This window comes from Pezoporus wallicus, unplaced genomic scaffold, assembly GCF_028554395.1.
Source record: "Pezoporus wallicus isolate ANWC-B61680 ecotype Strahan unplaced genomic scaffold, APGP_CSIRO_Pwel_v1 scaffold_2696, whole genome shotgun sequence".
NCBI lineage: Eukaryota > Metazoa > Chordata > Aves > Psittaciformes > Psittacidae > Pezoporus > Pezoporus wallicus.
Window position 1 is genome coordinate 307,623 of NW_026637439.1, and position 15,058 is coordinate 322,680.

Genomic DNA, 15,058 nt, shown 5'->3' on the forward strand with positions numbered 1-15,058 from the left:
CATTTCTGAGAATGTTTAAAAATTACTAGGAAATAAAGAAAGTCTTGATAAATGATACCTACTTCTACCCTTCAGTTGCTGGAGAGTGATTTCTGTAACTGAGTTTTTAGAAGTCCAATTTATCAGTCACCCATGAAAAGATGCATACAAAATTAAATAGTACTAAGAAAATGGTTTTTAAATTATTTTACAGAGGGCAAAAGTAAACTTACATGTTTGTGTGTGTGTGTGTGTATGTTTTATTTCTTGAATCTTTCAGGTTAATATGTAATTTGCACTTCAAACACTATCTAAAAATGAATGTAAGTTCTGTTGCAGGCACAAGCATTAAACAGCAACTTAGTACATAAAAGCACAATTGTATCTGTGATCTTCTGCATTGCGTATCTGCTTACTTTCATATTATTTCTCTACGTCTGATTACACCTAAAGAAGAGTCTTTTCCAAACACTATTTTTTTAAATTGAACAGAAAATGCTGGATAAGGACAGTGTTGAACGTAGCCCTTTTAAAATATTTTTGTGTTCTTTTTCTTTACATATGTATTTCACTCTTCATGCATCTTCAGCTCTACAAGAGTCACCGTGATGAGAATTATACAGGAGACAATTCTCAGTCAGGTTAGAATTCTACCATTTACCTTCATACACCGCTGCACTTGAGGTCATGGCCAGGTTCTTTCCTGGTATGAAATGTTGTCTCTTCTCTCTGTCAAGTTAGTGGTCAGAGCAGATGGCCAGCGATGGATGCCAGCTGCTCTGATGTTGCACCATGAATTGGATTTGTAACCATCATTAATAATTCCATATCCTGTGCAGAGCTCTTCCCGTGCATTCGAAGTTAAGATGTATTGCTCTTCATTGTACTAAAACACTGTGTCAGATCCTGAAGCTGGTGTACCTTGGCACCTCTTTGTGTTTTAAATCAATGTAGAACTGTGCTGATTTGTGCCAGATCTGCCCTAGTGTTTTCAAGTTAGAACTTGTCAGCAGGTAACTGGTTTGGCTCCAGCACTGAACTAAGATAGTTGCCTGTAGAGCCAGGGTAAGAACTAGTCATGTCCAGTCAGCTCTGAGTCGTCACAGCATGTCTGAAGAACCTGTCTCCTGGGCAGGTTTGCTTGCTTGCAGACAGTACATTCAAGCTCTCAGTAACTTCTGCAGATAGTTTTTGACTAAAGGTATAGAGCATAAGGGGATAATCTCTTCGTCTGTTGCTGTCTTATCTTTGGAATAACACTTTTTGCTGAAGAAGGTGGCACTAAAGGACGATTTTAAGCTTGTGATTCTAGCAATCTTGAGTCAGATGCTCACTGCTGTTTTATTCTGAGTGAACAGATTCTCATGCTCTCTTACCTTCTGGCACCTTGAGGTTCTTCCTGCTGTGAAACACTGGACAACATTGCTATGCAATGTCAGGCAGCTTCTGATTTTCGCACGAGAGGAGGATATAACATACCGATAGATGGGAAGTGACTGTTTGACATCCCCTACCTTTTCAAGCAGCATAAATGTTGGAGATCTTTGTGGTGCAAAATAATAATGGGCAGGGGGAAGAAGAGACAATATATGCAATTTGCTGTTCTCATTTCCATGGCCATCAGAACTGATCCACGGTGTGTTAAACTGCTTGTTCCTGTGTCCTTGTAATAAATGCAATTTTACTTTCTCACTGCTTCCTTCAAAGAGGAAGTTGAGAACACCCATGATTAAGATGAAGGATGCTTGTAACTACTTAACACATTGTTACTAGTTTACTAATGTGCTTTACAGATAATGCGGGCATTTAGGTTTGCTTATTATAGTGACAGATTTCAACAAGACTGTGGACCCACATCGCACTGATGGCTACTGTGCAGTAAAGACAGGCAACCTTAGAGTCTTGAATGTGATGCAGGTTATCCTTCCCTGCTGTCCGTGGTTGTGTTCCAAGTGTAAATTCCCAGAGCCATGGGCATATACCAGTATGTGATGAGCGTAGAAAATACTCTGTGTGTATCATGCTGCTTGTGATGGCTTGATTTGTAATAAATCTGATAGGGAGACATTAAGCTCACCAGGCAAAGGACATTTTTCTTATTTAGGCATTTAAATATTTTCAGCCAGAACTGTCAGGTGGCATGAAGCAGCCTCTATACCCCTGTGACTTTTCAGGTGGCAAAGTTTTAGACTTGCTAGTTGGTATTTAACATGAGGAGAGTTGTCTTGTCAGCTACTGCCACTCCCAGTTGTGTTTATGCAAAAATGTTTGCTCCCATTTAAGTGCTTTATGTTAAACTCCTCCAAATGTTACTGCAGGAAAGGGATTCGAAAGAGAAGTCCTATCAAATAAATAACTAAAATCATGTAACACACTTTAGTTATGCCCTGCTCTTAGGTGTCAACAGAGGAAAAGGCTTGCAGTTTCTCCAGTCTGGACTGCAACAGAATAAGAAAACTCAAGCTGTCCTGTAAATCTGAAATACAAACAGAAACTGTATATCAGTAATTCATAAGATGCATAACTTTTTAATTCTGGAGAACTGTATATTACCATTTTATTGTGCCAAAGACAGGGTGCATGTAACGTGTCTTCTAACAGTGTTATGCTAATTGGTCCTTATGTTGGGAGTATCAATTTTATAATATCTCTGATTCTTCACATGATGGTTATCTCTTTTTTGAAACCCTTCTGGGGTCTCTGATCTTGGAGTATCATTTCAGATACTCTGGGAATAGGTACTACACCTATTCTTGCAGAGATATATAGATGCGTGGTTGCTGTTTTTAAACACAAGGGAGAGTGTAATATTTTGGAGGAATTTTTTTTTTTTTGAGGCTCTTTCCAGGCATTTCATCCCACTTTTGGAGTTGTCTGGATGTGATAATTTCTCTTGCTTTAGCAAATGGCAGTTTCAAGAATGACAGCTTGGTGCGTAGTTAATTTTCACAGCAACTGAATTGATTGTTTATAATCATTCTCAGCATGTTGGATTTTTCTTACACACAGGGTACAAAAAATTATTGCAGTTAAAAGCAGAAGCTGTCAGAGTCTGAACTGTGCTTGGGCTGAAAGAGTGTAGAGGCTTTCATGGGAGATGATAATTTTTTCTTAATTGGCTAAATTTCTAGGCAGGTAAACTCAGGGTTGTTCAATGGTCAGTGAAGAACAAGAGGGACTTGCAGGAGGGGTTCAAGCCACCTGCCTGAGACATCTGTTCTAAAGCAGGATCTCTGACAACTACCTTAGACAAAGACAGCCTGAAAATTGCTGCTTTTAGGCAGTTAAACTTAGGTCAAGCGAGTCCCCTGTTCCACAGCATCTGGACTTCCTTGAGAAAACAGCTTTCCAGGCACTTCAGACAAAGTGATAGACAGTGCGTCCCTTGTTCTGATGTGCAGAGATTACAGTATTTCCCCCGCTAATGCGGTATTGTTAAGGTCATTTAATGAGATGTTCAGAATTTTAGATGGAGGAGTCTCTGTAGAGGTCTTACTTGATGAATTTTTAAAGCTTTTGTTTTGTGTTTACAGAATCCCATTCCTTCAAATGCAAGAACAGAAGGAAAGACTCAATTGATGTTAAGTCCATAACATCTCAAAGTAGTGATGGTAAGAAAGTAAACTGTCCAGAATGACATTATAAATAAAGAATAGACTTGCCATAGACAGTACAAATGTGGAATGAAAGAGGAGACAGACAGATTCACATCTGATTAAAGAGATCACTCCATTTTTTTATAACTGCTATAAAATTTCTCTAGCATTATTTGCAAAACAGTTCCCAAACCTGAGTACCAGCGTCAATATACAATGCATGGCAGCATTCAGTGCCTTCAAGTAGAGGAGGAGTAGCTGTGCTGTGGGATAGGGGCAGCCTGCTAAAAGAGTGCATGGTGAAGCATTGACTCCACTTCTCTCAGAAAGCTGCAGCTTGTGCTCCTGAACCAGTACTTTTTTTTTCATTAGCGTGGGACATGAAGGGATCTATTGCTGCTGATAACTTGAGAGCAGTACTTCTGCTTCTGATCCCATTTGTAACTGCTTGCTGGGGCTGGGACAGTGATGGCAGAGATTTCTTTCTGCCCCAGTATGTAGTGAGAAAGCAGAGATTACAGGGAGCAGGAATGGTTTTTGTTACAGCAGCTGTATCACTGAGATGAGGGACATACTCTCACAGAAGGAGTCATCACTGACAGAGACTCATTGCAAAGGGCAAGTGGCAGGTACTGAGCATTAAGTATAATATAGCTTAAGTGTAGCTTCATTTCACTACAGCTGAAGTGAAGGATGGATGGAAAAACTGACAGCAGAAATGAGGGGTAGCTGCAAAGGAGGTAGACAACAGTGCAAAAAATGAAACAGTAAAGCAAGAACTTGCAGAAAGGGAGATATAGGAGAAATGGGAGATGAGGCTGGATTTTGTTGTGCTGTTCCCCAATGGCAACCTTCTGCACTCTTCGCGTGCTGTCACCTGATTTACACTCTGTGGCACTTAAACAGTGCTCTCTTTAACAGCAGCTCCAAGTTTACCAACCCGACGGTACTCTTCCATGGCAAGGATCCACTCAATGACAATAGAAGCTCCTATTACAAAGGTGAGCCCTGAGCACTACCTTTTCCACTGACTCGGAGTTCAGTTTCTCTCATAGGGAACGCTGTAGTTTGTGGCAGGACAGCTAGGGGTTTCATGCACCTTTTATTTAACAGAATAACTTAAATTATTTTTTTTCTTTAGTTTTCTTACTACTTTCTACATCTCATTCTAAATCCTAGCCAAAAGGAAGAATAATAAACAGGGGAAAGGGGTGTCCTTGCAAGAGGCACTGCTTGTGGCAGGAAGAGGACCCTGCTTTGTTGAGCCATGCATGTGTAGGAGGACATGTGCTTCCAGTCTCACCTTTGCTTTTACCATGGATATTTAAAAGATAGCATGAAGAGGAGGGAGCACCTACACCATATTCTGTCCTCCATTTTCCTGCAGTCTTTCCTTCACTATCCGTGCTGTACAGACTGCTGTCACAAAGCAGCTGCACATCACTTGTCCCACAAACCAAGGTGCCTGCCATCTCTGATTCTCAAAGTGGTTTTTTCCCCCTCTCCCCATCTTCTCTTCCTACCACCAAGCTCTTTACTTCCCAGCGCAACCTTCCTGCTAGAACAGCTGACAACTTTCCTTTTCCTTCTCCCCAAGCACACCCACAGATGCCTTCAGTGCACCCACAGCAGCTTCTGGTCGTTGCAGAAGAGAGCACTGGGGCTTTCTCCCTCAGTCCCTGCAGTCGTTGCTGCTGCTATGTCATTGCTGCATTCCCTCATTGCAGCTGAGACACAAGGTGGGAGGCAGAGAAGAGCTATCTTCTCCCGAAACCATAGCCCAGCTGTTTCTGCTCTCTGCACTTAGTTTTCACATTGATAAACTAAGGCTTTACATCCAGTATCAGGATATCTGAGTCACATCCAGGAGTCTGGTTGTTAGTTATTGTTGTTTTTTCCTCTAGATGCTGAATGATTGCTTCTGAGCAGCCCTGGCTATGCTGAGGGACTGGGACATGACTAGTTTTTGGACTACCCACCTGCCATTTTTTCAGATACCCCACCCCCTTCTGCTTTCACTTCCCAGGAGTTTCCCAGTTATAAATAGCAGATGGACACCAGGGAATCTGAGCACAAATTCACATTTTCAGAGTTGTACTTTAAGGGTTGAGGAAAAAACATAGCACTTCCTGAATGGGAAGTAGCATAATCAAGCCAAGGATGAAAATTTTCTAATAAGAAAAGACAAAAGTGCCATTCAGTCTTCCTCACCTGCCTCTTTAATCTGTTTTCAGGTTATTAACATAATTAATGCTGCCCAGGAAAACAGCCCCATCACAGTAGCAGAGGCCTTGGACAGGGTTCTGGAAATCCTGAGGACAACAGAACTTTACTCCCCTCAGCTAGGTACCAAAGATGAAGATCCTCACACAAGTGATCTTGTTGGAGGTCTGATGACTGTGAGTAAAATTAATAAAGATGAAATTACCACTACTAGTGCCCTACATTACAGTTCAATGCTCTGCTGTGATAAAACTTCACAAGCAATGGGAAGGGGACTCATAATTCATCACCATCTCACTTAAGTATTTTGGTCTTTCTACGAACAGTAGACCCCAAGATGTAGTCAGATATGGCCACGTTTCAGTCCATTCGGTGCATTCGTCCTCTTACATAAGTGAACACAGTTGCCACTGAAAACTGTATCATCCATTCTGATTTGTGTCAAGGAAATACTTTTGGGGAATCCTAGAAGCTTAGATGGGAATAGAGGGATTGCTCTACAGCTGGTCCAGTGTAAGGGGAAGGTTATTTTAATCAGGTTCTGACTTTGGTCCTGTAATAGCAGCAACACTGTCTGCCAGAGACAGATTGCCTAGATTTCATCAATGAATACTTGATTTTTTAACATACACTGAGCCAATCCTTGTCAAAATAATATAAAGAAAATGAAAAATAAGTTATAGTTGCTAATTTGAATGATGAAATCCTGCAGGTGCCAATGAAAGGGTCAAGGAGGGCAAAACACTGTATAGTTCATAATGTCCTTTCTGGAGATCTCAGACTGTGCTCCTTGGATCCTTTCATGTCTGTTTTAAAAGAACTTAAAAAAAGGATGGTGCTTATAGTGCTACAATAGGAATAGTAGCTGAGGAAAAAGTGAATGTAGTGTTTTAGCAATTAATGATGGTTGCTCTGCCTAAAACTTACAGTAAATTTGCTTTTTCAGGATGGCTTGAGAAGACTGTCAGGAAATGAGTATGTGTTTTCTAAGAGTAAGCCACCATTTTAAATTTCCCTTTGCATATGTAACATCTTTGCTAAATGCTGGTAGCTAATGTGCAATAGGATGTCCATCTTTGGAAACAGTTGCTAACTGACTGCAGAACAAGTACTAGACTGCCTCCGTTCTGGAATTGAAGCAGATTGAAAGAAGTAAGAAAAAACTACAGAAAAGCCAATAGACCGTAGAAAAATAAGACTGTAGAAAATAAGACTAGGAAAATACTAAATTGTCACTCAAAGAAATGTTCATTGATCTTTTTAGTTTATGTCCAAATCACATATAATAATATAAGCTATGTGTATTGTAGGCTTTATTACAGACTTTTTTATCGAAGGAAAAGAGTTATTTTACTTGAAAATGAGTTGTTTTCTAAATGGAAGTCTGCATGTGGGAGGTAAAAATAATCCAGGAATGTTGTAATTCCCAAAATCCATCTCAACAGATGTGAACCTGAGCCATAGTCACCTTTCAGTGCCAAACACCATCAATGATGTTCCGCCCTGTATTGCACAGCTCTTGGATAATGAGGAAAGCTGGGACTTCAATATTTTTGAGTTGGAGGCTGTTACAAATAAAAGGTACTGGACTCCTTTCCCGGAGTGACTGCAAAGAGGTTATTGAAGAGCTGTAGCTGCTTTGGCACAAGGCACAGCAAATGTGTGAAAGCAGTCTTCTTTGCGTGTGTGTGTTGATAACCACGGTCCCATTTAACAAGCCAGGCATGCACGATGGTCATGGATAGAGCTGTGCAGCCTGTTGTCTTTCCTGACAGCATCTGCAGCCCTCCAGGGTTGTCTGGGACATGACTCCCATCCACTCTGTCCAGCTGACGATGTCTGGCATAGTCTTGTGTTGTTACATGCTGGATACCCCACAGATGCCCCTCTCTTCTGCTGATATGCAAATGGTACTGCTGGAAAAAGCAAGCCTCTTGCTTTGCTCACCTAGATCCCCCTATGATTTAGGAAGCTCTGAGGCAACTGTGGCTTTTGATTATAGGGATGAAAAGCTGAGATAGAGGATAAACCAGGGATAGGGTCAAGAGCCTGACCTTTTAAAGTTTATGATGAAAGAAAATGCCAGTAGTTTTGAGGTCATGCAGACCACAAAAATAAACATGTCATGCACAGGCAAAAGTTATTTTCATTCCAAGATGCAAAGAATTGGAGAGACTACGTGGACTTTTGTACTCTGCTTGGAGAAAGTGGCCATTTTTGAAATTTGCATTTGCCTGTTTTTAATTTGCAGATGTTGGCTTTTGGTTATGCCTTTCTCAGCTCAGAGCTTTGTAGATCACCTTGCAGGAGTGAAAAATGTGACTGATAGATAGGGGCTCTGTCACAGGCCACACAGAGTAAATGACAACCCAGAGTGAATTTGGACTTAAGAACCAAAAGGATTAGAGATTTTACTCTATTTGCTCTTTCACCCACCAGCTCGCTGCTGTCCTCCCCAGAATCACATTTGCCAGACCTCGAATTCCCTCTCCAGCCAGGAGATCACTACTGGTTAGGATTCAGGACATGCCACTTCTGTTTAGTGCAGCCCATATCGCTTGAAGCAAGAAAGTAGAAGGCTTTTGCTTGAGAGTTCAGAAGTTCTATTTTAGACATTAAGCCCCTACAGACACACACACAAGCAGTTACCTACTGCCTGTTAGCATGTGGAATTCAAGGGAGGGCAGTTTACTGATGACAGATTCATGCCTCAGCTCTAGAAAGTGATCCAGTCCTAAAACTAGAAGAGTTCATATGAAATATGAAATAAGAACTGCTCTGGGAGACATCAATACACTTTGCATATTGCCAACTTCAAACAGCCAGTAAGTAGAAATCTGGACCCCCTGAAGCCACAGGACAGACATTCAATCATTTTAGCCTTTGGGATGTGCCTGCGTCATGTTCAAAGTCTGCTTTTTTCTCCTCAGGAAAAATATGAGCGTTTAAATTTTTTTCTGAAGCCAGAAGGATTGGTGAAACTCTAGTGGAACAGTGGCCTTTCTACTGAAAGGGTGTCTGAAAGGATAGCAGATATAGTGATTTGTAACCTTGGTCAGGCTTGTGAGAGGTTGTAGGTGTGCAGTTTAAAACTGTTTACCATTCCCCTCCAACTTTCATATATAAGGTCTTACTGGTTCCTTTACCAAAACTCTCTCTTTAGAACGTCAGAAGTTCCTGTTTTACAGCAGTGCTTTTTAATTCTATTGTTTTGCAGGCCATTAGTGTATTTGGGCTTAAAGATTTTTGCCCGGTTTGGGGTTTCTGAGTTTTTAAACTGTTCAGAAGGAACACTGCGAGCGTGGCTGCAAATGATTGAAGCTAACTACCACTCCTCCAACTCATACCACAACTCCACGCATGCAGCAGATGTCCTGCATGCTACCGCCTTCTTTCTCAGGAAGGAGAGAGTCAAGGTGTGTCTCAGTGTGTTTGCCATCATATGTCTGTCATTCAAAAGTCAGCTGTTTTCTTTAATAATGGTCCTGGCTTCATAACATCTCTCTGCCCCTGAAGTATTCCTGTTAATCTTTAGATAAACTGCCCACACAGTTTATCTAAAGTCTATATGAGTAAGGAATTTGCATTTTTAAGTAGCAGGAATAGAGGGGATACCCGTCTCTTTTCTGTCACCTGGTAAATGGTTGTTACTAACAGCTCTTAATAAGGCTTTGTAAAAGCTTTGGAGAAGGAGGTGCTGAGATCTTCTCCCTGGGGTCCAATGACAGGATGCATGGGAATGGTTCAAAGCTGCACCAGGAGAGGTTTAGAGTGGACATTAGGAAGCATTTCTTTACTAAGAGGGTGGTCAAACCCTGGAACAGGCTTTCTAGAGAGGGGGTCAATGCCCAAGCCTGCTGGTGTTTAAGGGGCATTTGGGCAATGCCCTTTATAACATCCTGTAACTTTTGTTTAGTCCTGAAGTGGTCATGCAGTTGGACTTGCCTGATCATTTTAGGTCTCTTCCAACTGAAATATCACATCCTCTCCTATCCTAAAATACACGAGCTGTATAGGAACAGAGTCAATACAGAGGCATTCAGGCAAGCACACAAAGTAGAAGAACACCATTAGATAATCCATCCACCATTAGAGAATTTTAATGCAAAGATATGGTTGAGGTGACAGCACAGTAGAAAGCTTTGTTAAGGAAAAAAGGGTTTGGTAACTTGGGGGGAGGGTTTTGGAGTAGGTAACCTGTGGGCAGAGTGCATGGAAAATAAGTGTAAAGAATTATAATCCCTGCAGTCAAGCTTACACTTGAGTGTTTGTGGGTACCGGGAAATGATCAGAGGTTATTTACTTTAATTTTTGTGCCACATCATAATTTTTCTCTCTTCTTGTAGGGAAGTCTCGACCACTTAGATGAAGTAGCTGCACTAATAGCTGCCACTATTCATGATGTAGACCACCCCGGACGGACCAACTCTTTCCTGTGCAATGCGGGCAGTGAATTAGCTGTCCTTTACAATGATACAGCTGTATTAGAGAGTCATCACACAGCACTGGCATTTCAGCTTACAATTAAAGACAGCAAATGCAACATTTTCAAGAACATTGATAGGTGGGTCTGCTGGAGAAAGGGGAGTGTGTGTGTGAGTTGCTTCTTTGGTGATTTTAGTTTGAGGTGGATTGAGAGCCTACCTTCTAAACCAGGAATACAATTTAGATAAAGACATCAATATTTTACCTCTTCCAGAATCCCATGTAGGCGTGATTTTTCAAAGCAGCTAGATGTGCCTGCGTGTGGCCCTATGCTTGCTGGCACTGCCGCATTCACATGGGACAGAAAGGGGGGTAAGTGGAAGGAGCTGAAACCTCTGGGAGAGTTGGAAACACGCTGTTGCTGGGTGTGCACATAGCCTGGGAGTTCCCCTTGCATCAGCCTAGCTTTTGCAGGGACAGGGTGGAGAGAAAGTGATGTGTAAGAGAAAGGTGACGGGGCCTGACCTCAGGAAGGTGATGAATTTGTCTGCACTTTATAACACTTCTGGGTTTTGAAAAACCTGAGATTTGATTCCAAGCTAACATAGAGTGAGATGGAAATGTGTTGGTGCCATTCCTGGGGGAGTTGTCTTAGTGTTACAGTGTTACAATTACGAAATTGAGCTGTAAATTTTTATTGACTCCAGGGGATTGCTTTTCATTAGGTAAAAATAACAGAACAAACAAAAACCCAAACAAACCAAAACAAACCAACCAAAAAAACCTAGGTAATACGGGAATTCAGAGCTGGAGGAAGCCATAGGAGCATGATACAGCCCATTCCTCCAGTGCTGCTCTTCCCAAGCAGCATTCTGCAGTGCAGTCTGGGCAGGGATGAGAAAGGATGGAGCTCTGTCTGTCAGGCTTGCAAGCAGGAACTCTTTTCTCTTCCCCAGAAATCGCTACCGGACATTGCGCCAGGCCATTATTGATATGGTTCTGGCCACGGAGATGACGAAGCACTTCGAGCACGTGAACAAATTTGTGAACAGTATCAACAAGCCCATGGCATCTGAGGAGACCAGTTCACACGTAAGTGCTGCAGGTCTTCCTGCCTTCAGTCATTTCAGTGAAGTTCTTCAGAGACAACTTTAAGTGTTGTTTTCATTCATGTTGTATTAATTTGCACTGTGGTAGTGGCCAAAAGATGCAGCTGGGTTGGTGACCTCACATCTCAAACTGTGAAAAAATACTTTGCTGTTTTCTTTTCTATGTCTGGCTCTGCCCTTAGCTCATTTAAACACTTCATTTTACAAGCCTTTCCTTCAAAAGCCAGTTGTGTTCAGAAAACCTGTGGGTGGGTTCTTTTGTTCATGCAAAATTCTGCACATGGCACCAGATTTGCCCTTGAGCCTGTGGTCCCACCTCCAAACAGTGGGATTGCCTAAACCCATGCTTGCAACTCAGGAATCTGCCCTGGCAGTTTTGTGTCAGTGTAATCTGGAGCCCTCAAGCTCTTCACCCCATCCCCATTCCTCACTGTACCAAGAAATGGCCAAATCTTTATTCCCATCAGTTATACACCCTCATGCTCCATCACCAGCCAGGGTACCTTTCATAAGATGCTTCCAGGCTTCCCAGCCCAGGCCCCTCTTGATCTTCTCTTGTTGCCACTTGCAGTTGAGTGCTGAGTGCCTGGAGTGCTCTCCAAGGCACTGTTACTCACCTAAGCAAATACCATCTTATCACAGCTTAGCGAAAACAGTGCTTAGAAAGACTGAAAAAAAAAAAGACCAAATTGAAGCTCACTGGTATTAAAAATAAATAAAAGTAGCTTCTGTCAGTTCTCCATAACTAGACTTTTTGCACTGTAGGTTGTCATGTCATGCAGATTCTCGCTCCATAGATTGTCATGGGTGCAGAAACCAGTCAGTGTTTACAACTTTGGAGACAGCATTGCATCAGTTAACGGACCTGCTTCTAGGGATTGCTGAGCTCTGTTCGCCCAGCAGTTTGAGCTGGAAATCACAAATACAGCTGAACTTCATGGATTCTGTGGATACATTGCACTGTATGCCCCAGCACTTCCAGTCTCTGGAGGCCTCACTGGATGTGGCACTGGGTCTGAATTAGCCTGATCATCTTCAGTGTCACAAGTCCCACAGCACAGGGGACATGCTTTGGGCACTGCTGACGGCACCTATCACTGTTTCTGCATGGCGCTCCCAGCATATCACCTCGTGCTGTGTTTCATGGGTTTGCCCTCCAGGCATGGACTAAGCCAGGACAGCGAGGATCCCACTTTAGATCAAGGCCCAGAGGAAAGGAGGGTCCACATTAGTGGAAATACTACTCAGATTTCTCTGTACTTACGTGGTGACCAGATAGCAACTTTTTCCACTGGTTTCTAAAAAAGGCACCTGAAGTGTCACTGGGAAATGTGGCTTCTCACAGTGCTTCATTTCTCCCTCTGACAGTTTAAGAATTATTCTGAAATGTCTCAATGTCTCCTCAATCTACACCCCTTTAAAATGTCTTTAGTTTTCTGGTACCCCCACACTGGCCTGTGGGACTTAGATTCACAAGCCTCACTGAAACCACGTGTTTCCAAGCTCTGAACATATTTCTGGAAATCTTGCTTTTATCCCATGAATGCATTTGTTCCAGCACTTCGTAAAGAGCTGTTCTTAAATACTTTTTCTTTACTCATTCTCTTTCATCTTACCAGTTTATAGCAGAGTCTGTTTCAAAATGTACAAGAATTGGAGGGCAATAAAAGTGGAGCACAGAAACACTTGTATTGCAGGCTTGATTTTTTTTCCCTGATAATAGGTTGTTCTGTTCCTCATGGTTAATGGTGGCTCTTCCCTACTTTTGGTTAGCAGCTAAGGAGCAGCGTTAATTTGGCATCTTTTTCAGCATGCTGAAAAGAAAATAAATTAACTGTTAAACATGACGTTAGAAGATTAATGTCTGAATTGGCAAGAGTCACTGCAAAATATCTCCCCATAAACCACAAAGAGGTTAATTTAGCCATGATGGTAAAAAGTATTTATGCTCGGGATTTTACTCCAGCTGAAACTGCAGTGAAGAGGGGCTATAACTACACATTATTTTGAGAACAGTGTTAATACCATAGTGAGCTGAGGTAGAGGCTTTTTATTACTCAATAAGGAACATAATATACCTGTGCCCTTCTAAATTGTTCAAGACGCAGAAGATGATGCTATAGCAGACTTGTAACCACTACTTTGTCCCTTCACCCATTCTCAAGAGCAGTCGATAAGCAGTTTAAGTATTTTACTGCCTAGAAAGCAGAGACTCCCCGCAGTTAGTCTGCCACTCCTGCATTTTCCTACTGTTAATTTCAAAGATTATCTAAAACCTCATCCTAGCTGATAACTAAGACCAAAAAAATGAAGCAACCACTACTATCACCATCCCTAAATCTAAACAGCTCAGCGAGGAGGACCATTTATCACATCACAGTTGGTGGATGCATCCCGTCCTGGTCCTGTTCCAAGACGGCAAGGGTGGGATGCATAGAAGGGTAACTCACTCTACCCAATTAGGAGCCTGTGATTGTTTTATTTCACAGACTTTGCTATTAATCATGAAAATCTCCACAACTGTCATGTGTAATGGGACTTTAATTAGTTACTTAGCAAGGCTGCCGTTCTCCTTCGCAGTTCCTCCAAATTCCTGGTGCTCTGTATGAAATTAGAAGGCTTCAGGCAGCATGTCTACTTACTGCCTACAAGTGCAATGGAACTGATAATGATGCCCTGCTCCTGCTGCCAGGGATACTGGCCACTGACTCCTGAAACCAACTCTCTTTTACAGAGTGAAGGCAGTGACTGTGAATGCACAGCCAATATAAAGAATTTTCCAGATAACCAGACACTGATCAAGCGTATGATGATTAAATGTGCAGACGTAGCAAATCCGTGTCGCCCCCTAGAGCTGTGTATCGAATGGGCAGGGAGGATTTCAGAGGAGTATTTTGCACAGGTATGTGTATTTTTATAATGACTAATGGGTTAGGTAAAAAAGCACACATGAACAGGTCTTCTGTTCCACATGGGGTCTGCCTGGCATCACTATGGATCCAGATGTATGCTTTTTTGTCCCCAGACCTTCAGTTTCATACAGAAGAATTCACTCTAGTCAAAGTTAGCTAGTTTACTTACCACAAAGTTTGCAGTACAAAATGGTGAAAAGGAGCTTTTATACTTTCTCCATCTGGCTAAACAAAAACTATTTGATTAGCCTTGGTCAATTTAACTGGCTGAAATTCAAGATTGTCAACATTCTAGTCCCAATACCTTCCCTGAAGAGAGCATGAAGATCCTGCTTGATGAAGCCCTCCGCTGAGCCATCAGGCTGGTCCTTTCTCTTCTAGGATGGCACCTGAACTACCGTCACAGTAGGCAGACGATGTGGTAGGCCAGTACTGCAGACATATGGGCAGTGTAAACTTAATAAATGGGATCTCTCTGGACAGAAATGGAAGCTCAACTTCCTTTCTCAATAATCAGTTTTCCTACTGGTGCACAAATGCACCACTTTCCTGAAACGCTCTACCAGATCTTTAGTTGAACAACTGAGAGATTCTTATCCCTCTTTCAGTTGTGGCCACAGAGTTAAAGGGCATACCCTTACTTCTATTCATCTTATAACCTAACACAGAGAAAGTAGCAACAGCAACATTCTTCTTAAAAGACAAATGGTTTGAAACAGACGCTAGAGATGTGGTAAAAAAGGAGATCCCTGGGAAGGTGTCAAGAGGATGGGTCCAGATGCTTCTTGGTGGTGCCAGAAGCAACGGGCATAAA

The 15,058-nt window shown here is 42.1% G+C and overlaps 1 protein-coding gene across 6 annotated transcripts in view; it reads left to right on the plus strand.

Moving 5' to 3' along the window:
* Positions 1 to 15,058, plus strand: part of PDE8B (phosphodiesterase 8B) — an 80,694-nt gene that overhangs the window by 63,780 nt on the left and 1,856 nt on the right. For 4 of the 6 annotated variants that reach the window (XM_057405432.1, XM_057405427.1, XM_057405433.1 and 1 more), the window contains 10 exons: positions 569 to 620; positions 3,513 to 3,590; positions 4,497 to 4,576; positions 5,810 to 5,974; positions 6,745 to 6,790; positions 7,244 to 7,379; positions 9,016 to 9,214; positions 10,145 to 10,362; positions 11,180 to 11,315; positions 14,067 to 14,234. In XM_057405432.1, the coding sequence (XP_057261415.1) occupies positions 569 to 620; positions 3,513 to 3,590; positions 4,497 to 4,576; positions 5,810 to 5,974; positions 6,745 to 6,790; positions 7,244 to 7,379; positions 9,016 to 9,214; positions 10,145 to 10,362; positions 11,180 to 11,315; positions 14,067 to 14,234 (1,278 nt within the window). The remainder of the gene's footprint in view (positions 1 to 568; positions 621 to 3,512; positions 3,591 to 4,496; positions 4,577 to 5,809; positions 5,975 to 6,744; positions 6,791 to 7,243; positions 7,380 to 9,015; positions 9,215 to 10,144; positions 10,363 to 11,179; positions 11,316 to 14,066; positions 14,235 to 15,058) is intronic. The other 2 variants (XM_057405429.1, XM_057405431.1) reach the window with 1 other exon arrangement.